General features: G+C 45.3%; 1 protein-coding gene and 1 long non-coding RNA gene across 3 annotated transcripts in view; one reads left to right on the top strand and one right to left on the bottom strand.

Annotated features, from left to right (window-relative positions):
- The window catches only part of fcsk (fucose kinase), a 49,553-nt gene extending 35,779 nt beyond the window's left edge, over nt 1–13,774 (top strand). Inside the window, 6 exon segments of the mRNA XM_028585280.1 lie at nt 1,402–1,568; nt 3,522–3,749; nt 6,885–7,028; nt 8,210–8,329; nt 12,700–12,887; nt 13,751–13,774. Coding sequence (XP_028441081.1) covers nt 1,402–1,568; nt 3,522–3,749; nt 6,885–7,028; nt 8,210–8,329; nt 12,700–12,887; nt 13,751–13,774 — 871 coding nt within the window.
- A 1,005-nt stretch (nt 13,775–14,779) lies between these two features.
- Nucleotides 14,780–16,147, bottom strand: LOC114560619 (uncharacterized). Of its 2 annotated transcripts, XR_003693208.1 has the most exons (4): nt 16,128–16,147; nt 15,823–15,960; nt 15,500–15,584; nt 14,780–14,910 (listed from the first exon to the last, which is right to left on the bottom strand). It is a non-coding gene; the product is annotated as an uncharacterized LOC114560619 (long non-coding RNA). The 2 variants fall into 2 exon arrangements; XR_003693209.1 differs by lacking the exon at nt 15,500–15,584.
- Nucleotides 16,148–16,937: the final 790 nt, after the last annotated feature.

The raw sequence follows: 16,937 nt of genomic DNA, 5'->3' as shown, positions 1-16,937 counted from the left end.
AGGGAGAGCCTCGGTCTGGTTAACACCAGGGAGAGCCTCGGTCTGGTTAACACCAGGGAGAGCCTCGGTCTGGTTAACACCAGGGAGAGCCTCGGTCTGGTTAACACCAGGGAGAGCCTCGGTCTGGTTAACACCAGGGAGAGCCTCGGTCTGGTTAACACCAGTTTTCTTCCTTTGCTGAACCTGAAGTTGCTGCATTCTGGCTGCTGTCTGGAGATTCCTTCGTGAACAACTCGTATTCTTCCAGATGTTTCAGACCAGATGTTGTAACAGCGGCCATGTTGTGTATAGTTTAGGGTCCTCGCCACCACCAGACCAATCAGCATTGAACAGATTGAACATGGAGCTGGACTTGAATGGCCTTCTTTTGACTGGAAGTACTAGCCTCGTGAGACCGTCCTGATCTGGCCGAGCTCCAGTTTTCTCCTCCCAGATCAGTCCGGCATCTTGAGATAGAGAAAATTTGGAGCCGTTAGCCAAACAACCGACCAATCAGCGTTGGTTTTGAGGTGGTTTTAGGTGATGATAGACAGATGGTTTATCCAATCAGCTAACCAGGATTTTCAGACAGCGGTAGCTCCAGTTCTGTTAGCTGCTCGCTAATGCTTTTTCCTCTTGGATCCTTCTTTTTGAATATGGACCAGGAACCTGAAATGGGGCCTTTTATTCTTTTATTCCTAAATTCTCGTTACACAAACGGCAAATCTCCTTTACCGACATGTTGCTAGCTTGTTGGGCTAACGAGCTATGCTTTGCCTGCAGCAGCAGCAGCAGGGGTAGCCTGGCTTGTGGTTGTATTTTCATACGCTTCGTTGATCTGATTGGTTGATTTGGCCCGTCTATCACCAACATAGGTGATAAACAGATGGTTCATCCAATCAAATAACCAGTATTTCCGCCCCTTCCCAAAAGTTCTCCAACGGAAAGTTCCCAGATGGATATGCCGAGCAAATGCGAAGCGATCCATCTGGAGGAGTCAGGTTATGAAAGTACTGCCCAACAACAACTTTTTCTGCTCCCCAGATCCATGTCCACGTTCTCACAGCCTGCTGCCGTTGCTAGGTTGCTACTGCATTTCGTCTAGCTCCGTCTACGTCATTACGTCGACCACGTAACTCTACAAAGAGTAGTGAAGTAACCATAGATCTATACATGAATATATCTATGTGAAGTAACCAGATGGTTCAGTCCAAGATGGCGGAGCTGCAGCTCTGTCATGGGTGCGTTTGTTTGCAATGGAACGTGTTATTGAGTTTCGCCTCTCGATACTTCTCTTTGGTAACGTTCGGCAGTACCCAAACTCCGTCAAAAAGCCCAAAGTTCGGCCGAATTCCGAACCGAACTCTGGGTTCGGTGCATCCCTAGTTATATTGGACCCCCCCCCCCCCCTTCTCCTTGCAGGCCGGACCTGCTGGTTCGGGCGGCTCGGCACTACGAGGGCGCCGGACAGGTGCTCCTACGACAAGCCGTGATGTCATCGCAGAGGTTCATCTCCATTGGCCAGGGGGAGGTCCCGCCCCTTGAGGAGTGGCAGGAAGTGGAGTGTCCGGCCAGACTGGACCTGGCAGGTGAGTCCACAGAACAGAATACCAGAAGATTATTTTTTATATTTCAATTTTGTGTGTTCATGAATCACAGACTGTATGAATAATGGACGTAGCATCGGTGACATCAGCCATTAATTTGTGAACAGCTGTTTAGCAGTATTCAGATCTTTACTTAAAGGACCACGACAACTTACTGGGACTTTGTCTTATTCAGCGTATCCCCCAGAGATAGAGAAGTCCTGGAGGTAACTGGCTCCATCTAGCCTAGCTTAGCACAGATCCTGGAGGTAACTGGCTCCATCTAGCCTAGCTTAGCACAGATCCTGGAGGTAACCGGCTCCATCTAGTCTAGCTTAGCACAGATCCTGGAGGTAACTGGTTCCATCTAGCCTAGCTAAGCACAGATCCTGGAGGTAACAGGCTCCATCTAGCCTAGCTTAGCACAGATCCTGGAGGTAACCGGCTCCATCTAGTCTAGCTTAGCACAGATCCTGGAGGTAACTGGTTCCATCTAGCCTAGCTAAGCACAGATCCTGGAGGTAACAGGCTCCATCTAGCCTAGCTTAGCACAGATCCTGGAGGTAACCGGCTCCATCTAGCCTAGCTTAGCACAGATCCTGGAGGTAACCGGCTCCATCTAGCCTAGCTTAGCACAGATCCTGGAGGTAACCGGCTCCATCTAGCCTAGCTTAGCACAGATCCTGGAGGTAACCGGCTCCATCTAGCCTAGCTTAGCACAGATCCTGGAGGTAACCGGCTCCATCTAGCCTAGCTTAGCACAGATCCTGGAGGTAACCGGCTCCATCTAGCCTAGCTTAGCACAGATCCTAGAGGTAACCGGCTCCATCTAGCCTAGCTTAGCACAGATCCTGGAGGTAACCAACTCCATCTAGCCTAGCTTAGCACAGATCCTGGAGGTAACCGGCTCCATCTAGCCTAGCTTAGCACAGATCCTGGAGGTAACCGGCTCCATCTAGCCTAGCTTAGCACAGATCCTGGAGGTAACCGGCTCCATCTAGCCTAGCTTAGCACAGATCCTGGAGGTAACCGGCTCCATCTAGCCTAGCTTAGCACAGATCCTGGAGGTAACCGTCTCCATCTAGCCTAGCTTAGCTCAGATCCTGGAGGTAACCGGCTCCATCTAGCCTAGCTTAGCACAGATCCTGGAGGTAACCGGCTCCATCTAGCCTAGCTTAGCACAGATCCTGGAGGTAACCGGCTCCATCTAGCCTAGCTTAGCACAGATCCTGGAGGTAACCGGCTCCATCTAGCCTAGCTTAGCACAGATCCTGGAGGTAACCGGCTCCATCTAGTCTAGCTTAGCACAGATCCTGGAGGTAACTGGTTCCATCTAGCCTAGCTAAGCACAGATCCTGGAGGTAACAGGCTCCATCTAGCCTAGCTTAGCACAGATCCTGGAGGTAACCGGCTCCATCTAGCCTAGCTTAGCACAGATCCTGGAGGTAACCGGCTCCATCTAACCTATATTAGCACAGATCCTTGAGGTAACCGGCTCCATCTAGCCTAGCTTATCTTAGCACAGATCCTTGAGGTAACCGGCTCCATCTAGCCTAGCTTAGCACAGATCCTGGAGGTAACTGGCTCCATCTAGCCTAGCTTAGCACAGATCCTGGAGGTAACCGGCTCCATCTGACCTAGCACAGATCCTGGAGGTAACCGGCTCCATCTAGCCTAGATTAGCACAGATCCTGGAGGTAACCGGCTCCATCTAGCCTAGCTTAGCACAGATCCTGGAGGTAACCGGCTCCATCTAGCCTAGATTAGCACAGATCCTGGAGGTAACCGGCTCCATCTAGCCTAGCTTAGCACAGATCCTGGAGGTAACCGGCTCCATCTAACCTAGCTTAGCACAGATCCTGGAGGTAACCGGCTCCATCTAGCCTAGCTTAGCACAGATCCTGGAGGTAACCGGCTCCATCTAGCCTAGCTTAGCACAGCGTCTTTGTGTTCCAGGCGGCTGGAGCGACACGCCACCGATCGCCTTCGAGCATGGCGGCTCCGTGACCAACGTGGCGGTGAGGGTCGATGGGAAGCGTCCGATTGGAGCGCGAGCCCGACGCATCAGAGAGCCCCGCCTCCTATTGGTCAGCCACGCTGGCGGGCGGGACAGCGGGGTTTCCACGGAGACGGTGTGCGACAGCCTGGACGACCTGAAGGACTGCTGTCAGCCACACGCACCAGGTACATCTACAGGGGTACAGGTACATCTACAGGGGTACAGGTACATCTACAGGGGTACAGGTAAATCTACAGGGGTACAGGTACATCTACAGGGGTACAGGTACATCTACAGGGGTACAGGTAAATCTACAGGGGTACAGGTACATCTACAGAGGTACAGAGACCTCTACAGGGTTACAGGTACATCTACAGGGTTACAGGTACATCCACAGGGGTACAGGTACATCTACGGGGGTACAGGTACATCTACAGGGTTACAGGTACATCCACAGGGGTACAGGTACATCTACAGGGTTACAGGTACATCTACAGAGGTACAGAGACCTCTACAGGGTTACAGGTACATCTACAGGGTTACAGGTACATCCACAGGGGTACAGGTACATCTACAGGGGTACAGGTACATCTACAGAGGTACAGAGACCTCTACAGAGGTACAGGTACATCTACAGGGGTACAGGTACATCTACAGGGGTACAGGTACATCTACAGGGGTACAGGTACATCTACAGGGGTACAGGTACATCTACAGGCGTACAGAGACATCTACGGGCGTACAGAGACATCTACGGGGGTACAGGTACATCTACGGGGGTACAGGTACATCTACGGGGGTACAGGTACATCTACGGGGGTACAGAGACCTCTACGGGGTTACAGGTACATCTACAGGGGTACAGGTACATCTACGGCCGTACAGAGACATCTACGGGCGTACAGAGACATCTACGGGCGTACAGAGACATCTACGGGGGTACAGGTACATCTACGGGGGTACAGGTACATCTACGGGGGTACAGAGACCTCTACAGGTTTACAGGTACATCTACAGGGGTACAGGTACATCTACAGGGGTACAGGTACATCTACAGAGGTACAGAGACCTCTACAGGGTTACAGGTACATCTACAGGGTTACAGGTACATCTACAGGGTTACAGGTACATCCACAGGGGTACAGGTACATCTACGGGGGTACAGGTACATCTACAGGGTTACAGGTACATCCACAGGGGTACAGGTACATCTACAGGGTTACAGGTACATCTACAGAGGTACAGAGACCTCTACAGGGTTACAGGTACATCTACAGGGTTACAGGTACATCCACAGGGGTACAGGTACATCTACAGGGGTACAGGTACATCTACAGAGGTACAGAGACCTCTACAGGGTTACAGGTACATCCACAGGGGTACAGGTACATCTACGGGGGTACAGGTACATCTACGGGGGTACAGAGACCTCTACAGGTTTACAGGTACATCTACAGGGGTACAGGTACATCTACAGGGGTACAGGTACATCTACAGAGGTACAGAGACCTCTACAGGGTTACAGGTACATCTACAGGGTTACAGGTACATCCACAGGGGTACAGGTACATCTACGGGGGTACAGGTACATCTACAGGGTTACAGGTACATCCACAGGGGTACAGGTACATCTACAGGGTTACAGGTACATCTACAGAGGTACAGAGACCTCTACAGGGTTACAGGTACATCTACAGGGTTACAGGTACATCCACAGGGGTACAGGTACATCTACAGAGGTACAGAGACCTCTACAGGGTTACAGGTAAATCTACAGGGGTACAGGTACATCTACAGAGGTACAGGTACATCCACAGGGGTACAGGTACATCCACAGGGGTACAGGTACATCCACAGGGGTACAGGTACATCCACAGGGTTACAGGTACATCCACAGGGTTACAGGTACATCTACAGGGTTACAGGTACATCCACAGAGGTACAGGTACATCCACAGGGTTACAGGTACATCCACAGGGGTACAGGTACATCCACAGGGGTACAGGTACAGCTACGGGGGTACAGGTATATCTACAGGGGTACAGGTACATCTACGGGGGTACAGGTACATCTACAGGGGTACAGGTACATCTACAGGGGTACAGGTACATCTACGAGGGTACAGGTACATCTACAGAGGTACAGAGACCTCTACAGGGTTACAGGTACATCCACAGAGGTACAGGTACATCCACAGGGTTACAGGTACATCCACAGGGGTACAGGTACATCCACAGGGGTACAGGTACAGCTACGGGGGTACAGGTATATCTACAGGGGTACAGGTACATCTACGGGGGTACAGGTACATCTACAGGGGTACAGGTACATCTACAGGGGTACAGGTACATCTACGGGGGTACAGGTACATCTACGGGGGTACAGGTACATCTACAGGGGTACAGGTATATCTACAGGGGTACAGGTACATCTACGGGGGTACAGGTACATCTACGGGGGTACAGGTACATCTACAGGGGTACAGGTATATCTACAGGGGTACAGGTACATCTACGGGGGTACAGGTACATCTACGGGGGTACAGGTACATCTACGGGGGTACAGGTACATCTACAGGGGTTAGGGTTAGTCAAAGCTGTCTGGTGTATTTATCTGTGTCTGTGTGTCTCTGTATGTGTCTGTCTCTCTGTGTGTGTGTATGTGTGTGTGTGTCTTTCTGTTTGTGTGTGTGTGTGTCTCTGTGTGTGTGTGTGTGTGTGTGTGTGTGTGCGTCTGTGTGCGTCTGTGTGTGTGTGTGTGTGTGTGTGTCTCTGTGTGACTGTGTGTGTCTGTGTGTGTGTGTGTGTGTGTGTGTGTGTGTCTGTCTCTTTGTGTCTGTGTGTGTGTCTCTGTGTCTGTGTGTGTGTGTGTGTGTGTGTGTGTGTGTGTGTGTGTGTGTGTGCATGCATGCATGCGCAAGGCCTGTGTGTGTGTGTGTGTGTGTGTGTGTGTGTGTGTGTGTGTGTGTGTGTGTCTCTGTGTCTCTGTGTGACTCTGTGTGTGTGTGTGTGTGTGTGTGTGTGTGTGTGTGTGTGTGTGTGTGTGTGTGTGTGTGTGTGTGTGTGTGTCTCTCTGTGTGACTCTCTGTGTGTGTGTGTGTGTGTGTCTCTGTGTGACTCTATGTGTGTGTGTCTCTCTGTGTGACTGTGTGACTCTGTGTGTGTGTGTGTGTGTGTCTCGCTATGTGACTCTGTGTGTGTGTGAGTGTGTGTGTGTGAGTGAGCAGAGTGTGTGTGTGTGTGTGTGTGTGTGTGTGTGTGTGTGTGTGTGTGTGTGTGTCTCTCTCTCTATGTGACTCTGTGTGTGTGTGTGTGTTACAGGAGCCCTGCTGAAGGCGGTGTGTGTGTGCAGTGGTCTGGTGTCTCTCTCCTCCCAGCATGCTCTGGGTGATCAGCTGATGCAGCGGTGGGGGGGAGGTGTGGAGCTCCACAGCTGGTCGGTGCTGCCCACCGGGTCTGGACTCGGTGAGAACCCAACCTGCACCACAACAACTAGATCTGGCATACAACTAAAATATCTTCTTTTTTTGACAACTTATGGTATTTTTATTTAATAAATATTACTTAATTAAGCGAGACCGCAGCAATGAAACAAGCTACAATTACTGGGCAACTGTGCACCTTCAGGTAGAGTTCACTAAAAGTTCTGTTGTTGCTGCTGACAGACTCCATTTATTATTCTAAGTGTCTGACAACATTATGGGATGGATCCCTACAGAGATAGACCTTTTAGTTAAAGAGTAAGATCCTTTTAGTTTAACATGAAACAGCCCCGAAATCAACGTCACCAAACTCCACCAGACTCCATGTAAATAATCAGGACTTTTAGCGTGTATAGAGCCAGCATATCTCCACCAGACTCCATGTAAATAATCAGGACTTTTAGCGTGTATAGAGCCAGCATATCTCCACCAGACTCCATGTAAATAATCAGGACTTTTAGCGTGTATAGAGCCAGCATATCTCCACCAGACTCCATGTAAATAATCAGGACTTTTAGCGTGTATAGAGCCAGCATATCTCCACCAGACTCCATGTAAATAATCAGGACTTTTAGCGTGTATAGAGACAGCATATCTCCACCAGACTCAAAGTAGACAGAAACTAAATAAAACTATCAAAATCCGTCTTGGTTCATCTTTCCACTGTTCCAACAATCACCACTCTGGTTTGGTTGAAATAAACCCTTAATTCACCCATTTACATGTGGAGATATGCTGGCTCTATACACGCTAAAAGTCCTGATTATTTACATGGAGTCTGGTGGAGATATGCTGGCTCTATACACGCTAAAAGTCCTGATTATTTACATGAAGTCTGGTGGAGATATGCTGGCTCTATACACGCTAAAAGTCCTGATTATTTACATGGAGTCTGGTGGAAATATGCCGGCTCTATACACGCTAAAAGTCCTGATTATTTACATGGAGTCTGGTGGAAATATGCCGGCTCTATACACGCTAAAAGTCCTGATTATTTACATGGAGTCTGGTTGGTGGTCAAAATAATAATCTCCCTTGTTCAATTCACTTTCATTTTAGAGTTAAACAGAAAGGCAGGTATCTCTGAAGCAAATAAAAAGTTTAAGATACTCTATTGGCTCAATACAGCACATTGCTAGTGGTTGATTCATTGTTGTCCTGCAGGTACCAGCAGCATCCTGGCAGGGGCGCTGTTGGCTGCAGTCTACAGGTGTACGGGTCGAACCTACGACACGGACTCCCTGATCCATGGCGTCCTGTACCTGGAGCAGATCCTCACCACAGGTCTGTGTTCCCTTCTCTCTGCTGTCCCTGTTATCAGGTGATGACTCAGAAATGATGTTGGGGAGACTTCAAAGAGGACGACCATATCAGATGAATTCAAATCAAATGCAGCTTTATTCAAGCAGTGAACAAACTCTCATGACAACAGACATGTCTGCCCAAAGGTGACCAACATGCACAGCAAAATGGATCCTTTTTAAACTCTTTTTGTGCTCACACAGCCCAAAATATCTATTTCAGCGCACCAGTTTACTCTTAACCTGCACCTTTTATGGCAGATGCTCCTAATAGATTCTAGGGGTGGGAATCACCAGAGGCCTCACGATACGATATCATCACGATACTTATGTCACGATACGATAGTATTGCAATTTTAAACATATTGCAATATTCTGCGATATACTGCAATGTATTACCTTTTTTCCAACTTCAAATTTTTCCCCAATTTCAAATGATGTCCCGAAAGGAAAATTTTGTCAACGTCTGTTTTATCTAAAAATATACATTTCTCTGTCTGTTCATCTCACTTCAATTTTATTGCTGCAAAATGTGATTGTCAAGCAAGACAAACTGACCAGCACATAAAGAATAAAAGATCGATACTTGGCGTCTGTGTATTGATACAGTATTGCCACGAAAAAATATCGCGATACTACGCTGTATCGATTTTTTCCCCCCACCCCTATTAGATTCCCACATTCAAGGCTCCAATTCCTCTGTGTGACAGTTGTACCCCAAACTCATAATAGATTCACACATTGTAAGCTAGGTTTTTCTGTGAGATAATGTCATCTTAAAACTGACTTGTCCCTAGAAGCTCCTTAGAATAGATGAGATACATTCAAACACCTGCATGCACAGATACCAAACCTATCGGTCCCGTTCCCCTTTGCGGAGGAGACCAACTCCGTTGTGTGCTTATGTTGCTGAGGTGTTTTTTTTCCTGTTCCCACACTGTACTCCTATCAGGGGAATAGTCTGGGAGTTGCCTTTTTCTCCTCCCCTCTCCTCATGTCATGCTGTATTTTCTTAATACCCTGTCTTCCTGTCCTGTCTACCCCATTGTCACATTGTCTTGTTTGTATATGTATGGTCAGGTAGATGTGTTTGTATCTTGTAAAGCGCTTTGTGATTTTTATCTGTGAAATGTGCTCTATAAATAAACTCACTTACTCACTCACTTACTCACTCACTTACTCACTCACTTACTTACACACTTACTCACTCACTTACTTACTCACTCACTTACTCACTCACTTACTTACTCACTTACTCACTCACTCCTTACTCACTCACTTACTCACTCCTTACTTACTCACTTACTCACTCACTTACTTACTCACTCACTTACTCACTCACTCACTTACTTACTCACTCACTTACTCACTCACTTACTCACTCACTTACTCACTCACTCACTCACTCACTTACTCACTCACTTACTCACTTACTTACTCACTCACTTACTCACTCACTTACTCACTCAACTTACTCACTTACTTACTTACTCACTCACTCACTCACCACCCCACCACCACTTACTCACCTCTACTTACCCACCACCACTTACCACCACTTACTTACCACTCTACTCTCACTTACTTACTTACCTGCTCACTTACTTGCATTTCACTCACCCACCACCACCCACCACTTCTACTCACTTACTCACCACCACTCACCTACTTACTCACCACCTCTACTTACCACCCACTCTACCCACCACCTACTTACCCACTTACTTCACCACCCCACCACCACTCACCCACCTACTTACCCACCACCTTACTCTACCCACCACTCTACTCACCCACTCTACTTGATCACTTACTCACCAATTACTTACTTCACTTCACTCACCTACTTCACTCACCTCTACTTCACTTCACTTCACTTACCACCCCACACCACTTACTCACTCACCCCACTCACCACCACCACCTCACCTCACTTCACTTACTCACTCACCTCACTCACCCCACCACCACCTTACTTCACTCACTCTACTCACCCACCTCTACTCACTTACTCACCACTCTACTTACTCACCACTTCACTCACTCTACTCCACCACTTACTCACTTACTTACTCACTCACTTACTCACTCACTTACTTACTCACTCACTTACTCAATCACTTACTTACTCACTCACTTACTCACTCACTTACTTAATCACTTACTTAATCACTCACTTACTCACTCACTTACTTACTCACTTACTTACTCACTTACTTACTCACTCACTTACTCACTCACTTACTTACTCACTCACTTACTCACTCACTTAATCACTTACTTACTCACTCACTTACTCACTCACTTACTTACTCACTCACTTACTCACTCACTTACACACTTACTCACTCACTTACTTACTCACTCACTTACTCACTTACTTACTTACTCACTTACTTACTCACTTACTCACTCACTCACACACTTACTCACTCACTTACTTCACCACCACTTACTCACCTCTACTTACCTACTCACTCACTTACCTACTTCACTCACCACTTACCCACTTACTCACTTACTTAATTACACCACTTACTTCACTCACCACCACCACCACCACTCTACTCACCACTCACCACTTACTCACCACTTACTCACCACCCTTACTTACACACCTCACTCACCACTTACTCACCACTCACTCACTCTACTTACTCACCACCACCACTTACTTACTCACTCACTTACTCAATCACTTACTTACTCACTCACTTACTCATTCACTTACTTAATCACTTACTTAATCACTCACTTACTCACTCACTTACTTACTCACTTACTTACTCACTTACTTACCACCACTCTACTCACCACTTACTTACTTCCACTCACTTACCCACCACTTAATCACTCTACTTACTCACACCACTTACTCACCACTCTACTTACTCACCACTTACTCACTCATCACACACTTACTCACCACTTACTTACTCACCCACTTACTCACTTACTTACTTAATTTCACTTGCTCATCACTTACTCACCCACTCTACACACTTACTCACTCACTTACCAATTTACTCACCACCTACTTACTCACCACTTCTACTCACCACTCACTCTACTTACTCACCCACTCTACTCCACCACTTACTCACCACTTACTCACCACCTACTCACCACCATCACCACCTACTCACAATTTACTTACCCACTTACCACCAATTTACTCACTTCACTTACTCTACTCACTCTACTTCTACCCACCAATTTACTCAATTACCTCTACTTATTTACCACTCACCACCCACCTACTCACCAATTTACTTAATTCACCTCTACTCAATTTACTCTAATTAATTTACTTACTTACCTCACACCACTTACTCACCCACTTCACTTACCCACTCTACCACCATGTACTCACCAACACTTACTTAATTACCTACTTACTCCACCACCCCACCACCACCTCTACTTAATTACCCACTTACTCAATTTGCGTTCACCCCACCTCACCTCATCACCCACCACCTACTTACCCACACCACCTACTTACCAATTTACCTCAATTCACTTACTTACCTTACCACTCACCTACTTACCTCACCTACTCTACTTCACCACCTACTCACTCTACTTCACTCACTCTCACTCACCCACCTCACCACCACCACCACCACCTCTACTTACTTACTCACCACCTCTTACTCACCACTTACTCACCCACTTACTTACTCACTTACTCACCACCACCACTTACTCACCTACCACTGCACCACTCTACTCACCTACTCACCACCTACTCACCTACTACCCCACCACCACCACCCAATTTACCACTCACCACTCTACTCAATCACTCTTACTCTACCTCACCACTTACTCTCACCACTTACTCTTAATCACTTACTTAATCACTCACTTACTCACCTCACCATCACTCACTTACTTCACTCAATTTACTTACTCACCACCACTCACCTCACTTACTTACCACCACCCACTCACCACTAATCACTTACTTACCCACCACTTACTCACCACTTACCACCACTTACTCACCACTTACACACTTTACTCACCACCTACTTACTCACCACCTACTCAATTTACTTCACTTCACTCCACCTACTTGACCACCCCACCACCACCCACACACCCACTGACCACCACTTCACTCACCACCTCCCACTCACCTACTACTTCACTCACCGTACTACTTACTTACTCTACTCACCTCACCACCTCACTTCACTCCACCCCATTTACCACCACCACCTACTCACCCACCTCCCCACTCCACCACTCTACTCCACCACTTACTCCACTCACCCCACTCACCACTCTACTCACCCACTTACCACACTCCCACTCACTCACTTACTCACTCACTTACTCCTGCAGGTGGGGGCTGGCAGGACCAGGTGGGGGGGCTGGTGGGCGGAGTCAAGGTGGCTCGCTCCAGACCGTCTCTGCCGCTGCAGGTGGAAGTGGAACGTCTCAGTCCTCCGCACGACTTCCTGTTGTCTCTGGAGGAGCACCTGCTGCTGGTTTACACCGGCAAGACTCGGCTGGCTCGCAATCTGCTGCAGGTCAGTCTGTCTGTCTGTCTGTCTGTCTGTCTCTCTTTCTCATTCTCTCCCTCGGGTCTGTCTCCTGTCTGTCCCTCCATCTGTCTACCCTCTCTGTCTGTCTGTCTCTCTCTCTCTGTAACCCTGAAAATAAGTACACTCTTAAAACTGCTGGGTTAAAAATAACCCAACTTGGGTTATTTTGGTAACCCAGCGCTGGGTCCAATATGGACCGATCCAACGCTGGGTTGTTTTAACCCAGCAGGGTTGGGTTATGGCTTTGACCCAGCATGTTGGGTTATATTTTCTACCCAAAAATGGGTTAAAATGACCCATGTTGTTGGGTTAATACTACTCAAAATGGGTTGGAAAAATACAACCCACCTTCTGGGTTATCTGTATTTTTTTTTTTTTTCACTAGATGTTTTGCATTATGAAATGTATTGATGAAATTATGAAATAATCACGCACATAACATCTCAGCATTTTGTTTTTATTGCTACAAGCCAAATATATCACTTAAGACAAAATTAAACAGTTCAATACATTTCAGTTAACATTACATGACAGCTACAGTTTATTGGAAAATAGTGTCGGGCACACTGACTTTGATGAATTTACTGTTTATCAAATGAGACAAGAAGCTAGCACTGCGGTCCCTCTGCCGCATCAAAAAAACAAAGAAAAAAAAAGATGCTGTATTTCTCCGACATGCTGTATCAACGTTACCGTTTAAAACACTTTCCAAGTTAGTGGGGATGTATACGCTCCAAACCAACATTAAAAACGTAGTAAGCTTCCCTCAGAGTTTAGTTTTGTTTCTAAACTATGTGTAAAATGAGCGTGTGACGTTAAATCATCTGTGTGGACGTTTATGTTTTCAGGTAACTTTACTGTTTACATTGTGAGAAGGAGGAAATGGTTCTAACATTTCACTTTAGATGTGTGTGAATGTCACCAGGAGTCATTTATATAGTTATATTTTATAGTGATCCATTATCTGTTCAAAAAATTTTCTATTCAAAAAAAAAAAACATAGAAAATAAATATTTGTGTGTGCTGGAAAGTCGTTAGAAAATATGAAATTGGAATCGGCTAAAATCAATATCGGCAGATCAAACTCAATGAAAAATTGGAAATTTGAAACAGCCTAGTAAGTTGAAATCGGTGCATCTCTATTTATTACATCATTAAACGGACAAAATAGTCACAGTTTCTCAAACTTCATGCATTGAACTATCAACTAGCAATCTGAGCTCTCATTAATTTGACAGTGTTTGATTCAAGTCCTGGTATCTGAAAGACGGTATTCTAGATGAACTCCCAAAATTTAGCACAAAGTTGACATTGAACAACAATCCCAGCACCACAACACAACATTTTATTTTGTAAGATTCTAGCTCACCATGCCTGGAGTGTCCACTAAGCATGGAAACTCTGTGCTAATGTCTACCATTGATGTAGTCCCATTTGCTGGGATCCACTGGGCCCTATGGATGGCAGTCTCCAGCATGTGTTGGCCAACCTGGGACTGTGGCCAGATGTTGTTCTTCAGTCACTCCGTCAACTGGATGGCCCGCTCTGGAGTTCTAGTTGGTTCTGTGAGGAGCAGAGAAATCGATAAGTTCTACCAAGCTGTGACATATTAAGATATCTAATGTTTTAATAGAGTGGGCCGGTTTCCCATACAAGAATCAAGCCTAGCCCTAGACTACAAGAACAATTAAATGAACAGTTATGTAAAAAGTTTAATCTCTGTATATGAAACTGGCCCATAGAGTTCAAGTAAGAAGTACTTGTTATGTTGCAAACAGGAGAGAGGATAAGTCAAATCCACTTCTAAATGCAACATGAATTGGATTGAAATGGAGGAGCAAGACATCTTGCTGTACCTGGTAAAATGATTTCGGGTGTCTTGTGGCACTTGTGATGTTAAATGTACTCGTCTGCCAGAGTGGAGTCTTTTTCAGACATTACGGAGATGCTCTTCCAGAAAGCCTGTTGTGGGTTTATGCCCTCTCCCTGGGGTGAACCATGCGTCGTCCTAAAGTTTAGAAGTAAACAAAAATGATTAAAAAAAAAAAAAGAATTCAAACACATTAGGTAATAACTAAGCCAGAAGCAACTCTGAAAGTAAGAGCTGAAGTAAAAATTAGGATAAAGCTGAGCCAATAATAGAATAGCTCTTGCCTTACATGTCCTGCCTGATTCTGCACAAAAAGCTCAAACTTGGTTGATGTTTTCTTTCTAAAGATGATCGTATTGTGTTGCAACTTATGTTGTAAGGTTTAAGCCCATGTTTTTTAGGGTAACTCCCTTCACTTTACCGCCAGTATCAACACATGAAGCCACCTTGTCTTGAGAAGCTTGTGGTTTGTTGTTCACTTTTAACTCACTTTGCATTATCTTTTCATCTCTTTTTCCTCTTGCACTCATAAATGCTACTCTCACCGCTCGCTTTCCTTCTGCGGCCACACTGTCCCTGATTTAAGGCACCTGCCACACTACTCTCATAACAGGTTTTTAACCCCCATATTACGTGATACACTGCTTTCTCACCAACCATCACAGCCCTAGCAGGGATTGTCACATTTGCTTTAGGTCAGATCATTATTGTGTGGTTAAAAACTTACATAGTCTGTGCCTTGACAGTCCTTCAGGCATGGAAACTGATCCACAATTGATGATGCCAGCATAGCCTTTGCACCTGAAGATGGACTTGACAACAATATGAATTTTATTAACATTTAACACTACCACATAACACAATATATTGACAGTTTTTTTTTACAGTAATTATCAAAAAATAATATAAAATAAAAAAATAAATCAAGATTGCACTAACTGATCCCAGATCAAAGGGATGAGATAAGTAGTTTAGATGCAGTTCACATTAGTGAAGAACTAGCCCACAACTTAAAAATAATAAAATAATCTGTGTGTGAAAAATACTTACTTCTCTCCAAAGTGCACAACTAGTGGGACACAAGTATCCGGACCATGGCACGTCTTTCATTATTTATGTGATTCTGTTCCTCAGGACCACTAACCATGCATTTTCCATCAGCTGTCTTAAGGATCTCATACGGATATTCTATAAAAATGATTAATGAACAGAGAAAGAAAGTATACACATATATATGAATATCATGACTATGCCTCTGACTTACATCAAAATTGTCCAATCAAAGTGAAGCTTTTAAAAAAGCTTCTCACTCAATTAAAAAATAAGTTATTCAAGATAAATTACCATGAACTTACAAATGTTGCTCCTTGTTCCAAAAGCTCTGTGTTGCTCTGAAGGCAGCCGGTTCGGGGCTGGGACTTGAATCCTTAAAAGTATATCAAGAAATAACAGCTTCATTACCAGGTTCCATTCCACAAAATCAATATTTTGTATTGCTTAGTATACATACTAGTTGATATAACTTTTCCACAGCAATATCAAGTCTGATTATAGATCATATTACTAAGATGAGTTGCAATAAATAAAGTAGCATATGTCATGACCTGCCCCCACTGCTAAAAAAATCTTAAAGGAAACACTGTAATCTACAACAGAGCTAATGCAGCCCAGCATAGTGAAGTATAGGCAGTACAGACTGTAGCATCCCTGAAATGATTTGTCACTTTCAAGACTACAAATCAACACAAAAACAGCAAAAAATAATCAGTAAAAAATCTAAAAACGCAACTTTGTCCATCCTATTTAAGCATGTGTCACCCAAGATACTGTAATACATATTTCCATAGTACAGCATTTTCTTCAGACCACAGGTTACAAAGTCTAGGGATGATAATCAACTGTTAAAAAGACTGAATTTGAGTACAAAGCCGACAATACTAGCTAGCTGCTACTGCTAAGTTTAGTTCAACATTAGTCTCGCTTTGCCAGACCATCTACATTATGAAAATGTAGCTACAGCTTATCCATATTAAGCGTCACGTTACACAATACACTTACATTCAAATATGCGCTAATATTGTAGAAACACAACCGTCTCGTTATACTTCTAATTATTGTAAAAAACCGCTAGCTTGATTTTATGCTGACTCACTTGAGGCTAGGCT

The sequence above is a fragment of the Perca flavescens genome, chromosome 8 (assembly GCF_004354835.1).
Source record: "Perca flavescens isolate YP-PL-M2 chromosome 8, PFLA_1.0, whole genome shotgun sequence".
NCBI lineage: Eukaryota > Metazoa > Chordata > Actinopteri > Perciformes > Percidae > Perca > Perca flavescens.
The sequence above is the reverse complement of the archived record's forward strand: the minus strand, read 5'-3'. Positions and strand labels throughout refer to the sequence as shown.